Genomic DNA, 18,399 nt, shown 5'->3' with positions numbered 1-18,399 from the left:
TGGATCCCCTGGGAAGAGAATTCATCATAATCTCCTGTTCCTGATGTCTTTCTCCTAGGGTGGGATTTTTATTAAGCATCTTTGCCTTCCAGTGGGACTTGTTCTCCTACTTCCTTTGAAAATCCTTCCCCAAAGATTTTTCCAAACTTCCCTTCACTCAATTTAAAAATTGTCTTTATTATATAATCAGTACCCGACCCTGTACTGCGTAAAAGAGTTTGTTGTTGAGCAATGTTTGCTCATACTACACTCTTACACTATAATTCAGTGATTTGAGAGACTGTAAAAATAATTTGTGCCCTAGCATTTTTACTTCTCTGGAGCCACAGAAATATTGACAAGGTAGACATGATGGCCTACTTCTGATTCCAAGAAAGAGCCCAAGTCTCCTGAACACAGAAGCACTGACTTGGCAGTGAGGTCTGGCACTGAGTCTCCAGAGACTTAGGCACTGTGAAGAGCATGCTTGGCTTGCCTCTTGACAGTAGCAGGCAAGACATTGGGTTGACTGAAGCAGGCTATGGTACCAGGGGATGCAGCACACTTGCAGGCTGCATATCCTCTGCACACTCCCCTGAATGAGTGACTCCTGCACCGCTGGGGAATCTGGAACTAAAAGGCACAAGAAATCTTATATCACAGTGTAAGCCTCCAGTATTCTTGGCACAAAGAGGGTCCCCTGATGCTGCTTTTGTTACATCAGAAGGGTTGGTACCAAGGGTCGTGGCAATGGTTGGCCTCAATGACACCAACCTTGGAGCAGGAGTCCATGACCCTGCCTGCGATTATCGGCACCAGGGATTGCCTCCTCTCTGAGGACACACAATTCCCTGCCTGCTTACTGGTTGACAGTGCTGGAGACCTCAACCTTTTGGAGGATGAGTTCTCTTCAGAACACCCTGACAATGTTTCTTTCTTGGCACTGGGGAAGGAAAGAGGCTCCAGGATTCAGTAATGTCTGGAGGAGCACTCCTTATTCAAATCGACGTGCTTAGTATTGACACCAAACAGGAATGCTCTGAAGTTGGACACAGGGCAGCCTCCATGAGAAGGGGATGAAGCCTTGTCTCTATCTTTCTTGATTCAGGGCTTAAAGTTCCTGGAGATCTGGCACCTGTCCCAGATGTAACCGCACTGAGGCACTTTAAACATGAGAATGTCACTTACCTCGGTGAGGAGAAGCCCCGAGGGGCTCTCGCTTCTGGCTCCAAGCGCCCGGCGCGTGCCGGGTGCGACCCGCTCCGGGGACAGTGTCAGGTGGGGAGTTTGACTGGGGCGGTACACCTGACTTACCAGCATGGATTTCCTGCAGCTGGTGCAAGCAATGCTTAAAGCCGAGACTGAGGCACTTCCCCAGTACTGGGCATCACGAGCGGGAACACACAGATCTATTAACTATACTATGAAAACTAGAAAACACTACAAAAATGAGTACCAACTATATACAAGAAAACAATTTTCCTGAAGGGGGGGGGGGAAATTGCAGAAGTAAACTAAAATGCTCTGACTACCAACCACAGTCGGTAAGAAGGGACTGAGGGAGGTAGGGGAGTGGCTCCACCCTTTATACCATTACACAGCAGCATGAGGCAGCAAAGGGGGCAATCTCTCACACTGGTGCAGTGGGTGTGCACACACCTCAAGTGAAGTGAAATGAAATGGACTTGTGCAATCACTCAAAGAGCCTGTGAATTAAGTCCCAGTTGCAATAAGGATTTAACACTCATTGATGAAAATCAATATGAATTTCCCAGAATTAGCACTAAGATTAGCAGTTTGAACAAGCATAAACTTTGCCTGGGAGTTCTGATTTTGTTAGCACAGTAGTAAATAAAACACAATAATTACAACTCTGAGGAAGTTGTTTTATTTTCAGGGTGCTCTACTGGAATTAATTTTGGAGCAGGGATGGGTCAAAAATATTCACTTGCATTCATGCACATGGTGGACTTGTAACTGGAAACTAGATAAGTGAAATAGTTGTGCTACAGAGAGACAAGCAACCAACCTTATATTTAGGACTGCATGATAGATGATGAAAGAGAAAATGTGATATGTGAAAGGAACAAATTACATCTACATGCTAACTCTTTCTACATTTAGAAACTTTGTCATGCATAGAAAATAGAAACCTCTTCTAAAAATTGTGATCTTTAGAGCTGGTAGATGAACGTGATGTCATATTTAAAAGAAAATTAAATATAAGTAAAAGGTTTATTTGACAGCAACTATGCATGTTTAGCATTTCCTTCAGATGTCTCAACATTCCAGAAAAGACAAATAAAAAACCACTTAATGATATATTTCCAGCAGTTCAGACGGAAACAAATGTGTAGAGGTACAGCTGTCTGCTCAGAGTGCTAAGGATACTATTTGTATTCCCAGTAACAGTGAGCTAGATAGCTACCCTTAAATTATGTTGCATTAAAAGCATTGTAACCGATTGTAAATAAAATCGGTATTTTCAATGGCCAATGTCCCAATTCCCAATCAAATCCTACTCCCACATTTTCTATATAATCATTCTCCTTGAGAACAACTGACCATTGTACTTCACTTCTCCCCTAACAAATCTCTATACGCAAACCTATAGACTTTAATAGAATCAATACTGTTCACTTGTTGTTTGTATGTGTAGGTCTGACATGTTTCGTGAGGCCTTGTACTAATGCTTGATAGGAAGACTGTACCTCAGTTATTCAAACAGTTTCAGAACCACTTTCCAAAGTCATTGATACAATCAGGGTGGTTTTTTTTTTAAAATATTAAAATACTAATTTACATCAGAACCTGGAGTGAAGATTTTACTTGGTTCATATGTATTTTAGGGCTAGTTTTTGCTGCACCTTATTCATGCTGCATAGTAACTTGCTCTGCAAGTAGTCCCGCTAAAATCAACAGCATATGGTGTTGGTCAATGAGAATAAGGGCTGCAAAATCCGGAGCTAATTTGTACCCTAATACCTCTGGCACAACTGCATTTAATACTTGCACTTGGGAACTGAAGAACGACTAATTTCAAAGAGTTCTCAACACCTGTACTGCACATAGGTTCCCCAAAGCTCAAATCTGCAGGATCATACCCTGAGCTGGATATATATCTGTTACCTCTTGAGAATAAAGTCAACATATAGTTTGTAAAATTTTGCTTCATTTTCTCAGATTGCTGTGAATGAAGCGAGCGAGAGATGTCTACTTTGCAATCTATTCAATTTTTTCTCTTAGATGCGTTTGTACTCCATAGGTGAGGGTTTTTTAAAAAAATAAACAAAACAAAAAAATAAAAACAAGTAGATCTTTGGTTTATCTTTAAAAAGTACCTCAAAACATAACAAAAATTCATTTTAATTTTGATACATATTAAAACATCTTAGTTCTGTCTGACAGCATAACATGACAGAAATGCACAAGACTTTAAACATGCTTTAAAATGACATTCAGCAAAGTATTTAAAATTTAATAAATAGCATACAGTCACACAAATACATTTTTCATACTGAATCATTAAGCCTACTCAAAACAGACTGGCAAAGAATAAATAAGACAGTAGTTGACAATTTTTTTTTGTTTGTTTTTAAAAGATGTAGATTCCTGCTATCACGCTAGTTGCCACACTTACTTGCTTATCACAAAATTGGTAATTATAAACAATTTTTTTCACTGATCTGTTTTGCTCCAACTTGTATTACAAAAAAAAAAAAAAATGGACATACCGAAGAGGATTTTTTTTTTTTTTTTTGAACCACCAGTCTGAAACCAAGTAAACCATTTTTTTTTTTTAAATACAATGAATAAATAGGGATTTAGTAAAGGAAATTCAATTGTAACAAAATGCAACTCCCCAAGAAAAGAGCCATGGAAATATATAGCAATTGCAGTATTAGAGAATAGTACTTAAAGTGATAGTGCTTGTGCACTAAGCTCATTAGAGACCTCAATATGATTTTAGTGCAAATCCCTTGAATCCAAATAAGCTTTATACCTATATTACTGGGGAAAGATCTATTACCAGTTGGAACGTATCCTGTTTAGTATTTGTACCTATATCAGACATTTTTAAGAATGCATATTGTAACATCTTCAGCTATTTGACTTTTTGTCCTCAAACTGAGATAACGAATGACCTGGGATTTTATATCCTACTTAGTTGTACCATATTGGATTGCAATTTATTAAATGTCGGATTCCAATGTTATAAAGACTATAAAAGGGCTTTTGCCATCAGTTTATCTAATTATACCTAAATTTCATACATCACTGTATTTTGAACTTTTGAAAGAAAGAAATGTTATGGTGAAAGTCTCTCCCTTTGAAAAAGTTCACATGATGTAATTCAAGAATATTTAGACAAAATGTTATCTAAACCTCAAAAGGAAAAATACACGTTTTTACATTAACAATCCTTATCAGCATTTAGTATATTAAGTTACAAGTATGTTTGCAATAATACAATGGATTCAATTTCCAAAGGAAAAATTCTGTACAAATTAACCTGTTAATATGGGGTAAACAAACAGGCAGTCAATAAGTCTTGAGTAGCCATGTTTCTATTGTGAACTACAGTACCAGGAAAAACTTATTTGAAACTAACTGGATGAACACTGGTTACTTAAAGAGTAACTCATTTATACAGGATACATTTATTCTGAATCATTAAAACGTTCACTTTAGTAGTCCAGAGTTACCCAATATAAGAAATGCTTATTCAACCACACAGGCAAAAAACATGTTACTCACATGATTTTGCCCTGGACTTTTTAAAACTAGAATCTAGTTTTCTTAACTATGAAGTACAAAACAATGACTGATATTGCTCCAACTTGTATACAGTCTCCCATATTCAAACCGTACCTAACAAAGTAACAATGCCTCATCATCACTAGTTTCATTTTTCAGTGCTGCTTCTAAGCAAGTGTCGGGTATTTGGGCAGTGTGTACAATACCACAGCGCTCACATGGGCCATCTCGTTTACATGACCTTACTCCATGATGCATTGCACTGTAAGGCTGCCTAAGCCCTTGTCCTTGATCTGAGGAGAGATCAAGCAGGGGTCTTGAACAGTCATTAATATCAAAGTCTGATGCTACATCAGAAACTGGAATTAACATTTCAACATCGTCATCTTCATCTCGTCCACTAACACCATTATCAAGCTGTCTCAAAGGACTCTGGTTCTGATTTACTGAGCTTGATCTCCCTAAAGTAAAGCGTACCCAACGTAATCCTTGAGTCATACGACTTAGTGCACTAGTGAGCTGGTGGCGTGCTGGACTTGAACTTGGGGGTTCTACACTTGTCATTTCTCTTCCATTATCTGTATTACTGCCACTGGTATTCTGAGCTGAGGAACTTCCACATGCTCCTACTGTTGCTTCTATTGCTGTTGCAGGTGGAATTTTTTGAGGCAGAGTTGCAGCAACACCACCAACTGCTCCTGCTGTGTCTCTTCTTTCATTTTCTGTGTCTGTGTCATCAGATTCAACTGAAAATAGACTTCTGTGAGTATTATTTCTTTCAGCTTCTCTACTAGTACTCTGACTGGCAACAACATCATCTCCATCTGCTGAGACTACTGCCAGTGATCCAGAATGACGGGACCTTGCAAAATTAAAAATTCGATTCCAAATGTTACTTGACCTGCCAGCAATTGGAAGTCTGATTGAGGTAAATCCAAGCTGAGATCGCACCGCTAGTCTCAGGTTTTCCAAAACTGACGCCTGAAAAAAATGACACACAAATTAGTCACTGAGAGCTGATAGTGTGCCAGAAAAGGAGGAAGATACAGCTCCTGCCCAAAGGAGCACACAACCTAAATGAGAGATGTTAACATATAGGCTTGTTTGTCAGCCTGAGAGAAAATTTTGGGTTTGACTTTTTGATACTTTTATATCTTATACTAATATGTATGAAGAACAATGAACAAAGACACTATGCTTTGCATTTCCCACAACCAGATGGGGCTTTTCGTATAGTGAAAAGAAATAATGGATAGAGCAGTTAAAATGTTATTGGGCATGGTGGGAATGCAATATATGAGCACACCCTTGACAACTGCCTCAACTCCTTATCTCAAAGGCAATCAGTCGGGAGGGGCAAGGGAGGATGGGGGGTAAACACTAAAAGACCAGAGAAATGCCTGCCCCTGACCGGAGCACAACCTCACTCCTTACCACCTCCCATGGGGTACAAAAGGGGTGGGATGAAGACCCCCACTCACAACCCTCCAGAACAGAACATGACCATAAGTTATAAGGGGTGTGACTAGGGGCATGCATTGCAGGTACAGTAACGCCTCACTTAAAGTTGTCCCGGGTAACGTTGTCCCATTGCTGATCTATTAGAGAACATGCTCGTTTAAAGTTGTGCAATGCTCCCTTATAATGTTGTTTGGCAGCCGCCTGCTTTGTCCACTGCTGGCAGGAAGAGCAGCCCGTTGGAGCTAGCTGATGGGGCTTGGAACCAGGGTGGACTGGCAGCCCCATATCAGCTCCCCTAAGTTTCCGGTGCAGCAGCCGCCCAGCAGGCTATCAATTACTGGCAGTTCGGCTGTCTCTCCACTGCCATGTGCTGCTTCTGCCCTCTGCCTTGGAGCTGCTCCTGGGAGCTTCCTGCTTGCTGTGCAGGGGGTGAGGGTGGGAAGAGGGGGGCTGTCAGTGTCCCCTCCCCACCCCATTTCCAAAGAGCAGGGGAGGACAGGACAGGGCTCAGGCCAGAGGGAACTTGCTGGCAGCAGCTGCTGTCTCAACTTGCTGATCTACTTAAACAGGCAATGTACTTAGAATGGAGTCACTGTACTTAAAGGGGCAATGCGCATATCTCTCTCTCTCACACACACACACACACACACACACACACAGTGTGTGTCTGCCATGCTGTCTCTCCTCCCTCCATTTGTGCTGTCTTGTAAAGTGTGAGGCTACATTAACAACGAAGTGTTAACCCTTGAGGGCTCAGTCAAGTGCTAGTTCACCATTTAGCAGTAAGGCATTCCCTGGGAAATATCCCACCCTCTGACTCCACCACCCCAACCAAGCTTCACAATCATCATTGCGTTGTACAGTATTAAATTGTTTAAAACTTATAGTGAGAGTGAGAGAGAGAGATATTTTTATAAAATAAAAAATATAGTCTTTTGTCTGGTGAAAAAAATTTCCCTGGAACCTAACCTCCCCTATTTACATTAATTCTTATGGGGAAACTGAAGTCACATTTTTCAGGGATATAACTACAACATTAAGCAAGGAGTTACTGTATATCTGGGCCTGTTAAGAAGAGGGAATTGGGAACAGTAATGGGCAAATGGGGGACTGGGAATAGGGGAATGAGGAACAGGGACACAGGCAAGGCTCTGCAGCATCAGAGCTGGGAAGGGGGACACAGAAATTGCTCTGCGGCATCAGAGCTGGAAACAGAACACTGGGAAGCGGGAGCTCCATTGGTGTGCGGAGCTAGGAGTTAGAAGAAGGGGTTCTACTGGCGTACGGAACTATAGTTGGGGGAGGGGAAGACTATCAGCATACAAAGATAAGCCTGACTGGTGTGAAGGGCTTCAACTCGATTGGCATATAGAGATAAGCCCGACTGGTGTGGAGGGCTTCGGAATATGTTTGTTTGGAACTACACCCCAATAAAAACATTGCATTGTCTATACTTCGGATTTCTGGTCTTTTGCTTTTTGGCTGCATGACGAAAACCAGGAGAAAGGGTGAAGGGAAAGCCCTCTAACAAGAGAGATCTAAATCTAGGTGCTCAGATACTACAGTGATGAGTGTGAGACAAGAAACCTATATTAAAAAATCAAATATAGTCCAGGCAATACACAGGTTGTAGATATAAACTTGGAATGCTGTTGGAATATTTGGGAGATTAATTAAGGGCTTCACTAAGTGCAAATTTTAGAGGGATATAAATGGAGAGGTTGGGAATATGAGTAGCGGGAGACTCTTCTGAATATAAGATTGGTATGGAAGATGTGTAGATCCTGGAAGGTGTGGAAAATACTATAAATAGGGCAACTAACATGAAGGCTTGGTTGGAGGTGGGAGAGGAGGAGGAAATTAGAACAGTAATGTAGATGGGATGTGGTTTTGCAAAATTCAAGGACCTGTATGAGGTGAGTGGACATGAAATGGTATGTAATTTGGTTAGAAGAGCAATAGGGGAAGGGGAAGGAGGATGAAATGACAATGAAATGCAGGGAGGCTGCAGTTGTTGAGGTATATCAAGAATGTCTTATTTGGAAGGTTAAAGATAAAATAATGGATTTTAGCTGTTCAAAAGAAGTGACCAGATTTGGCAAATGTTTTTGGTTAGAAGGAGGATGAGAGAGGAGAGTTGAACACAAACACCAAATTTCTAAGCTTAAGTGATAATGAAGCCTAGACACAAAGGCTAAGGTTTTCAAAAACAGGAGTCTAAAGTTAGGCATCTAAATAAATAACTTGTCATTTTAGATGTGCAGAGCAGCCAGCAGCTTCTATTGATCTCAACAAGAACTTCTAAAAGCTCAGCACTTCTGAACCAAAAAACTTATTTAGATGCCCTAACTATAGATTTAGTAGCCTATCTTTAGCATCCTATTTTTGAAAGTCACCCAAAGTCACTAGTAACTTTTGGAAAATCTTAGCCATATACTTGTAGCTTAAATTCTAAAAAGTATCTGCAAATTTGAAATGTGTCTGCTGATCAAGACATTAGGAATAAATACTTAAGACATCCTGATTTAATATTAAAAAAGAACACTTTAAAAATCATTATGAAGAATTCTTTGTAACTTTATATATGCAGATTTAAAAAAAAAGGATTATTTTTTTCCTTCTCCATTTCATATTCCTATTTTGGAACACATTAGATGCGATTCTCTTCTTCACACCAGTTTCACATCAGAACAACTATTGACACACTACAAGAAGGATGTGGAAAAATTGGAAAGAGTCCAGCGGAGGGCAACCAAAATGATTAGGGGGCTGGAGCACATGATTTATGAGGAGAGGCTGAGGGAACTGGGATTGTTTAGTCTGCAGAAGAGAAGAAAGAGGGGGGATTTGATAGCTGCTTTCAATTACCTGAAAGGGGGTTCCAAAGAGGACGGATCTAGACTGTTCTCAGTGGTACTTGATGACAGAACAAGGAGTAATGGTCTCAAGTTGCAGTGGGGGAGGTTTAGGTTGGATATTAGGAAAAAAACTTTCACTAGGAGGGTGGTGAAGCACTGGAATGGGTTACCTAGGGAGGTGGTGGAATCTCCTTCCTTAGAGGTTTTTAAGGTCAAGCTTGACAAAGCCCTGGCTGGAATGATTTAGTTGGGAATTGGTCCTGCTTTGAGCAGGGGCTTGGACAAGATGACCTCCTGAGGTCCCTTCCAACCCTGATATTCTATGACATCAATAGAAATTAGGAGTACATCCATTTTTGTAATTGGAGGAAGACATGGTCCTTTATGACTAGCTCTGGCAAATGACAAACTTTAAAAAAAACAAAACTGCATGAATTGGTGGGTAATTTATAAACAGTTCAGATAATATTCTCTCCACCTCCTTAGACAGCATGCATCTATTTTGTAATGTTGCATCTGTTCCTAAACAAGAGCTTCCCAGTTGTTGGCAAAGGAATGAAATTAGCTCTCAAATTTTGCATAAATGCTTGCATACTTTTAATATAAAGTGTAGGCTAAATTTTTACAAAGTATTAAAGGAGGTATTAGTGGTTCCTTGAGGGGTATCCCTCAACTCTCACTATTCTGTTGGAAGAGGAACTTTCAGAGTCTATGAAAGAAGCTACTGTGGTTGTTGACCCTAAAGTTGGAAAACACCTTACCATATGCAACTCCTAGAGACTCATATCAGTGTTGAATTATGACAGAGGCTTTAAGTAAAAATATTAGCTAGCCGACTGCAGTTCATGGTCTCGGTTTATATAAACCCCAATCAAACAGGATTAATTAAAGATAAACAATTGTTGGAAAATATTTTGAAACATCCATAACGCCAGAACAAAAAGAGATCCATTTCTTTTGTTATTATAGACACAGAGAAAGCCTTTGAGAGAACAGAGCGGAACTTTGTTTCAAGTCCTGTCCCATATGGAATTTGGCTCCCAGTTCCTTCAATGGATAACTGCTCTTTACACCAGCCCAACAGCAGGTGTGCTAGTTAATGGGGTAAAATTATGTAGCAGGACTATGCAGGCATGTCCATTGTCTCCTTTACTTTTTGCACCAGCTATGGAGCTTTTTGCAGATTATAAACAATAAATCTATCACAGGAATAAAACTTGAAGGAATACATCAGAAAATCGCTTTATAGGCAGATTATGTATTTTACCAAAAAACAAATATTTCCCTAAAATTAATATCTAAAGAAATCCAGGACTTTGGGAAAGTCAGACTCTTAAAAGTCATTCCTCCAGAAAGCATTTGGATATGAATGGACAACAAACTCTATAAGATACCTAGGAATCCATATTTCAAACTATCTAGAAGAGCTCTATGATTTAAACGTCAAACTACTTCAGCATATCAAAAATGATCTGGAGTACCAGGGATAGTACACAATTTCCTGATTGGGAAGAATAGCCACAGTCAAAATGAACATTTTCCCAAGGATATCTTTCTTGTTTCAAAATCTTCCTGTAATTATCCCAGATAAAATCCTAGCAAGAATGAGGAGGATTATGTTAGAATAAGAAAAAAACAAGAATGATTGCAGACAGTTTGTACAGGCCTATTATATTCCAAATATTCTATGGTATCAAGCCAGCCAACTCAGAACAGTAGTGGATTAGGGGTTTGCTGTAATCCAGCCAAACACTAAGCCTTTATTGAATAAAAAATTGTGGGAATGTAAGCATTGCTAGGCTACCATGGATTAATTAAAAAAATATATATATATTAACACCCGCCAGAAATGTATACACATCTTTCAGCAAACACTACTCTATGAGTTTGGGACAGAATTAGAAACAAGGTATGTTATTCTCCCTCATCAATGACACCCACTGCAAATCTAGATTTTAACCCAAATCAAACCAGAGTTTTAAAGATTGAGAGCGCCATAGAATAAAGCTAGTCAATAAAGAAACTTTTCTACTTTATTTAGAAACAAAACTAAGTTTAACTGGCCTTCTCTCCCGTGGTTCAAGTTAGAAAAAGTTAAGAAACATAATGCCTAAAAAAAAAAACCCTTCTGTACAGAAATCTAACCTTAACAGAAGTGAAGGCACCTGGTCAATCAAGAAACAAAAAAATAACTAACCGATATCAATCTTGGCAGACAACTTTCCTAACACAAAAAAAAAATCCATATTTGGCATACTGGGAAAAGGACCTGGATAGACAATTTTTCATAGATTCATAGATTCTAGGACTGGAAGGGACCTCGAGAGGTCATCGAGTCCAGTCCCCTGCCCTCATGGCAGGACCAAATACTGTATAGACCATCCCTGATAGACATTTATCTAACCTACTCTTAAATATCTCCAGAGATAGAGATTCCACAACCTCCCTAGGCAATTTATTCCAGTGTTTAACCACCCTGACAGTTAGGAACTTTTTCCTAATGTCCAGCCTAAACCTCCCTTGCTGCAGTTTAAGCCCATTGCTTCTTGTTCTATCCTTAGAGGCTAAGATGAACAAGTTTTCTCCCTCCTCCTTATAACACCCTTTTAGATACCTAAAAACTGCTATCATGTCCCCTCCCACTCTTCTCTTTTCCAAATTCTTTCAGCCTTCCTTCATAGGTCATGTTCTCTAGACCTTTAATCATTCTTGTTGCTCTTCTCTGGACCCTCTCCAATTTCTCCACATCTTTCTTGAAATGCCGTGCCCTGAACTGGACACAATACTCCAGTTGAGGCCTAACCAGTGCAGAGTAAAGCGGAAGAATGACTTCTCGTGTCTTGCTCACAACACACCTGTTAATACACCCCAGAATCATGTTTGCTTTTTTTGCAACAGCATCACACTGTTGACTCATTTAGCTTGTGGTCCACTATAACCCCTAGATCCCTTTCTGCCATACTCCTTCCTAGACAGTCTCTTCCCATTCTGTATGTGTGAAACTGATTTTTCCTTCCTAAGTGGAGCACTTTGCATTTGTCTTTGTTAAACTTCATTCTGTTTACCTCAGACCATTTCTCCAATTTGTCCAGATCATTTTGAATTATGACCCTGTCCTCCAAAGCAGTTGCAATCCCTCCCAGTTTGGTATCAACTGCCAACTTAATAAGCGTACTTTCTATGCCAATATCTAAGTCGTTAATGAAGATATTGAACAGAGCCGGTCCCAAAACAGACCCCTGTGGAACCCTACTTGTTATGCCTTTCCAACAGGATTGAGAACCTTTAGTAACAACTCTGAGTACGGTTATCCAGACAGTTATGCACCCACCTTATAGTAGCCCCATCTAAATTGTATTTGCCTAGTTTATCGATAAGAATATCATGCGAGACAGTATCAAATGCCTTACTAACGTCTAGGTATACCACATCCACCGCTTCTCCCTTATCCACAAGGCTCGTTATCCTATCAAAGAAAGCTATCAGATTGGTTTGACACGATTTGTTCTTTACAAATCCATGCTGGCTATTCCCTATCACCTTACCACCTTCCAAGTGTTTGCAGATGATTTCCTTAATTACTTGCTCCATTATCTTCCCTGGCACAGAAGTTAAACTAACTGGTCTGTAGTTTCCAGGGTTGTTTTTATTTCCCTTTTTATAGATGGGCACTATATTTGCCCTTTTCCAGTCTTCTGGACTCTCTCCCATCTCCCATGATTTCCCAAAGATAATAGCTAGAGGCTCACATACCTCCTCTATTAGCTCCATGAGTATTCTAGGATGCATTTCATCAGGCCCTGGTGACTTGCAGGCATCTAACTTTTCTAAGTGATTTTTAACTTGTTTTTTATTTTATCTGCTAAACCTACCCCCTTCCCATTAGCATTCACTATGTTAGGCATTCCTTCAGACTTCTCGGTGAAGACCGAAACAAAGAAGTCATTAAGCATCTCTGCCATTTCCAAGTTTCCTGTTACTGTTTCTCCCTCTTCAATGAGCAGTGGAGGAATAGAGTTTGAGCTGGAAAAGAGGACCAGCCACCTCAGTTTGTAGCACAACAACAGAAAAAGTCTTTAAGATACTGCTTCCATACCTAAATATATAAACACACATGCGCACGCACACAAACACACTCTCTAAATGAGGATAAATGACGGAGAAACTGGGGTGAAAAGTGTTTTTATGCATATACGGTGGACGTGTCCAGTCATTAGCGAGTACTGGGATGCAATCCGTAATGACATATCACAAGTTATTGAATATTTATTACCTTATGAATCTTTGGTAATCCTACTGCGACTTCCTACCCAATTGGTCACACGAAAGGAAATGAAGAATTAATCTTATCTGCTACTAGCCGCTCTGCTAGTAGCTTCTTATTGGGAAAAAAACAAACCAAACAAACACACAAAATCATCCAACCATAGAGGATGTGTGGCAGCGTGGCTGGGTCCACCATGGTAAGAGGGCAGGGAGTGAGGGCTCCCGGGGAGCAGTCAGGGGACAGGGGGCGGTTGGATGGGGCAGAGGTTCTGGGGAGGGGGATGTGTGTCAGGGGACAGAGAATGGGGGCAGGGGTTGGATAGGCATGGGAGTCCCAGGAGGCCTGTCAGGGGGCGGGGGTGTCGATAGGGGGTGGGGCAGTTAGGGAGCGGGGTTGGCTAGGGGGTGGGGTCCCTGAGGGGTGTGGTTAGGGGTGTGGTGTCCCGGAGGGGGTGGTCAGGGGACAAGGAGCTGGGGGGGGGCGGGGAAGAGGGGAAGATGGGTCAGGGCTTCTGAGGGGGGGTAGGCGGGGGCGGGACATGGTGGGGCGGTTATGGGGCAGGGGCCAGGCTGTTTGGGGAGGCACAGACTTTCCTATCCAGCCTTCCATACAATTTTGCAACCCCAATGTGGCCCTCGGGCCAAAAAGTTTGCCCACCCCTGCTCTATGACTACTTATTATGAATTTAAATTTAAGTATACATGACTTTGCAGGTTCATAGCCTTAGAATGTTGGGAGTTCATTAGTGTCATTTCACTATAAATAATTTTTGTACGTTCACTTGTGCTTTTATAAACCATCATAAAAAACTATTAAGATGTGAATATGTTTTGTGATGTGGTATTACTATATTCCTTGATTTACATTTGGTAATTGGTAAATTGCAGTAATCTGCAGTAAATCCCATTTATTAGTTTCTACTGTACTTTACTTCCAAAAATTATAAAATGTTTTAATGCACTGTGGTTTAATAAACCCTGTGGTTTATTAAGAAAATTCACATATACATTCTGATCTCGTATTATGGAAAGAGGTGAACAGAAGAGACTGATTTACCTGCTTTGTACCATTCAATATTCTTTATACGTCTATCATTCCCTCTTACTTATCTACTCTCAAAACTGCAGTATAGTCCTCTTCACTAAAATTATATCTTCTAAGTTTCTATGATATTCAGAAACACATGAAGAGCTATTGACTCTCTATAAAATGTGTGTAGAAATTTGTACTACTGTTTGAACTTCCTTTATAGGAGTAAATTTGGAGTCCTACACACATCACAGGAGGGTCACGAGGATATTTTATACAAGTAGTACAGAACCACTTCCTTTGATCTGGAAGCAATTTTGATTAAGGGACAAAGAAGTCATTCTGATTTATTGTATTGAATTCCCAACAGGGTAATTCCATCATCCTAGTTCCCTGAAGAAAAATAACTGTTCTGTGAAGAATATTCCTTCTTTCCTCTGTTACAGGGGGGAACTCATCTCTTACCAATTTCTATATAGCCTGTTATTTTCTTTATTCTGAATGTTACCAAACACTGAAAGAACTTGGTTGTGTCCAACTGGGATTTATGATGTTCAGCTTAAACAGCCTGCATTCCTGAATCAGAAGACAAATTGCTTATGGTTAAAATAGGAAAAGGAAGCGTCAAGTTGTATGAGCCACATCTGTAAATACAAAATACTGTTTTCTAAACAGGTCTCACATAGAGGCAGATTCTACTATCTATTACATACGTGCAGCTCAGAATCCTATCCACAGCCGAAGTCACTGCTGAACATGAAACATTTCCAGACAGAGAAAAGAACCATCTTTGCCAGGATAAATATGCAGGATAGCATCTCCTACAAAAGTTGCTAAGTTATCTGTTGTTGTTAGCTTTGTGTCTCCACCTGCTTCCATCACTGAAGCCAGCTGTTCCATTTTGGTTTAATATGCATTAGGAAAGTAACACTCACCCAATTTCTATGCAAAAATATCTCAGTCATTCTGAAACCTGGTGTGACGGTTGGATCACAGAAAACCCCTTGGGAGCTGCCACCCAATGTGCAAAGACTACCTCTGCTCCTGTTTTCCCTGCCAGCTCAGGACTCCAGCACTCTGTCTTGCTGAGCCAGACTCTCCTGTCTGCTCCAACACCGACCCAGGGTCTGAATCACTTTTCCCAAAGCTGCAAGTTTACCCGAAATCAGCTCACAGAAGTGTGCTTGTCTCTAGCACTCAGATGCTTAACTCCCAATGGGGTCTAAACCCAGATAAATCCGTTTTAGCCTGCATAAAGCTTATGCAGGGCAAACTCAAACTGTTCGCCCTCTATAACACTGATAGAGAGATATGCACAGTTGTTTACTCCCCCAGGTATTAATTCATACTCTGAGTAAATTACTAAATAAAAAGTGATTTTATTAAATACAGACAGTAGGATTTAAGTGGTTCCAAGTAGTAACAGACAGAACAAAGTAAGTCACCAAGCAAAATAAAATAAAATGCGCAAATCTATGTCTAATCAAGCTAAATACAGATAATCTCACCCTCAGAGATGCTTCAGTACATTTTTCTCAGACTGGACACCTTCCAGGCCTGGGCACAATTCTTTCCCCTGGTACAGCTCTTGTTCCAGCTCAGGTGGTAGCTAGGGGATTCTTCGTGATGGCTCCTCTCTCCCCTTTGTTCTGTTTCACCCCTTTATATATCTTTTGCATAAGGCAGGAACCCTTTTTCCCTCTGGGTTTCCACCCCCCCTCACTGGAAAAGCACCAGGTTAAAGATGGATTCCAGTTCAGGTGACATGATCACATGTCACTGCAAGACTTCATTGCCCACTTGCCAGCACACCCATATACAGGAAGACTAACAGGTAAACACAACCATCTGCAGACAATGGTCCTGGTTAATGGGAGTCATCAAGATTCCAAACCATCATTAATGGCCCACACTTTACATAATTACAATAGGCCCTCAGAGTTACATTTTATATTTCTAGTTTTAGATACAAGAGTGGTACATTTATACAAATCAGATGATCATACACAGTAGATTATAAGCTTTGTAATGATACCTTACAAGAGACCTTTTGCATGAAGAATATCCCAGTTACGTTATATTCACTTATTACCATATTTTCTCTAAAACTATCCCAGTTACATTATATTGACTTATGATCAAGTTTTTATAAAACTATATAGACTGCACAACGTCACACCTGGAATCTCAGATCACCAAATAGCTCTAATATGAGTTAACATTAAAAAGTCTGACGTATGGGTAGCTGTGTGCTAAGGAGAGTTACAAGTAGAAGACCCCCCACTTAAGACAAAACATTCAATTTTGACTACTACAAGTATTTATTAGCATCACAGCTTATGGATGCTCTTGACATTGGTTGGATTGGTACCTAATATTATTTTCAGGAAAATGCCATGTACTTTGCAGTTCACCAAGTTTTCCTGAAAGGCTCCATGACAGAGTAGCCACTCAATCAAGTGTCAAGAGATTTCAAGATGTGCAGTTAAAGGGAAGTTTGAGGAAAGATGTTTTAAGTTTTTCTTTAAATATAGTCAGCTCTGGAAACTTAGGCACGCATTATAGACAGAGCTGGTAGACACCTTACCTGGATGAAGAGTTTTAGTTTTAGCTCTAGACTATATCAACATGTGTATGCACAATGGATCCAAATTGTTATTTTTTTGTGTGCAAATTATAGTTACCTACCTCTTGTAACTGTAATTCTTCAAGAGGTGTTTCTCATGTTCATTCCAAGTAGGTGTGTGTAAGCCATGTGCACAGTCGTTGGAAGATTTTTCCCCTAGCAGTACCCGTCGGGTGGGCTGTGGAGCCCCTGAGTCGTGCCTTCATGGCAATGTATATAGGTCCCTGCCGACCCGCCGCTTCTTCAGGTCCTTCTTGTCGGATACTCCAAGAGGACAGGCAGGTGAGTCTTGGAATGGATATGAGCAACACATCTCAAAGAACAACAGTTATGAGAGGTAGGTAACTGTTTTTTCTTCTTCAAGAATGCTACTTTCCAGGAGAAGTAGAGGAGGGAGCATGTTGCCAAGGGCTCAAAAGGAGGTCCCATCCGTCTAGAGAGCACAAGGTTGAGATACCATTGGGGAGTTGGCTGTTTTACTTGAGGAGCCTGTCTAATCCCTTGAGGAAGCAGCCTACCATGGGGTTCACGAAAAACTGAGCGCCTGGCTGAACTGGTGCGGAAAGCTGAGATAGCTGCCAGGTGCACTTTTATTGATGATACTGACAGACCTTTCTGTTTTAGTTGCAGCAAATAGTCCAGGATAAAGTAAACTGATGCCTGTAAGGGCGGAGTGTGCTTTTGTAATGCCCAAATGGAGAATTTTTTCCACTTTGCCAGATAGGTGGACCTAGTGGATGGCTTCCTGCTACTAAGGAGGACCTCTCTAACAGGGTCTGAGCATGTGAGCTCCCAGGGATTCAGCCACAGAGTTTCCATGCCACGAGATGGAGAGACTGCAGATTGGAGGAGGCCGTGGTCCTGGGTGATCAAATATTGGTCCAGGGGCAGGGTTATAGGCGTGTCCACCGATCGGTCTAGAAGCGTGGTAAACCAGTATTGGCGAGGCCACACTGGTGCTATTAAGATCATTGATGCTCTCTCCCTTCTGACTTTCAGAAGTACCTTGTGTACAAGTGGGAAGGGCAGGAAAGTGTATAGTAGATGATCCTTCCAAGGGAGGAGAAAAGCATTTGCGAGTAAGCCCTGACTATGATTCAGGAAGGAACAAAATTGGTGATGCTTCCTGTTGTACTTCGTTGCAAACAAATCTATTTGGGGAAACCCCCACTGTTGAAAGATGTTAATCGCAACATCCGAGTGGAGGTACCACTCATGATTGTGAAATGACCTACTGAGATTATTGGCCAGCTCGTTTTGGGAATCTGGAAAGTACGATGCCTCTAGATGTATCGAATGAGCGATGCAGAAGTCCCACAGCTTGAGGGCTTCCTGGCACAGGGGAGAGGAACAAGCACCACCCTGTCTGTTTATATAAAACATCACTGATGTGTTGTCGGTCAATACTGATAAACGTGCCC

The 18,399-nt window shown here is 40.9% G+C and overlaps 1 protein-coding gene across 2 annotated transcripts in view; it reads right to left on the bottom strand.

Moving 5' to 3' along the window:
* Positions 1–3,281: 3,281 nt before the first annotated feature.
* The window catches only part of LRP12 (LDL receptor related protein 12), a 100,032-nt gene continuing 84,914 nt past the window's right edge, over positions 3,282–18,399 (bottom strand). For both annotated transcript variants that reach the window (XM_054019869.1, XM_054019870.1), the window contains one exon: positions 3,282–5,718. In XM_054019869.1, the coding sequence (XP_053875844.1) occupies positions 4,852–5,718 (867 nt within the window). In that variant the 3' untranslated portion in view covers positions 3,282–4,851. The remainder of the gene's footprint in view (positions 5,719–18,399) is intronic.

This window comes from Malaclemys terrapin, chromosome 2, assembly GCF_027887155.1.
Source record: "Malaclemys terrapin pileata isolate rMalTer1 chromosome 2, rMalTer1.hap1, whole genome shotgun sequence".
In the NCBI taxonomy this organism is placed as follows: Eukaryota; Metazoa; Chordata; order Testudines; family Emydidae; genus Malaclemys; species Malaclemys terrapin.
This window is presented reverse-complemented; position numbering and strand designations above follow the sequence as displayed.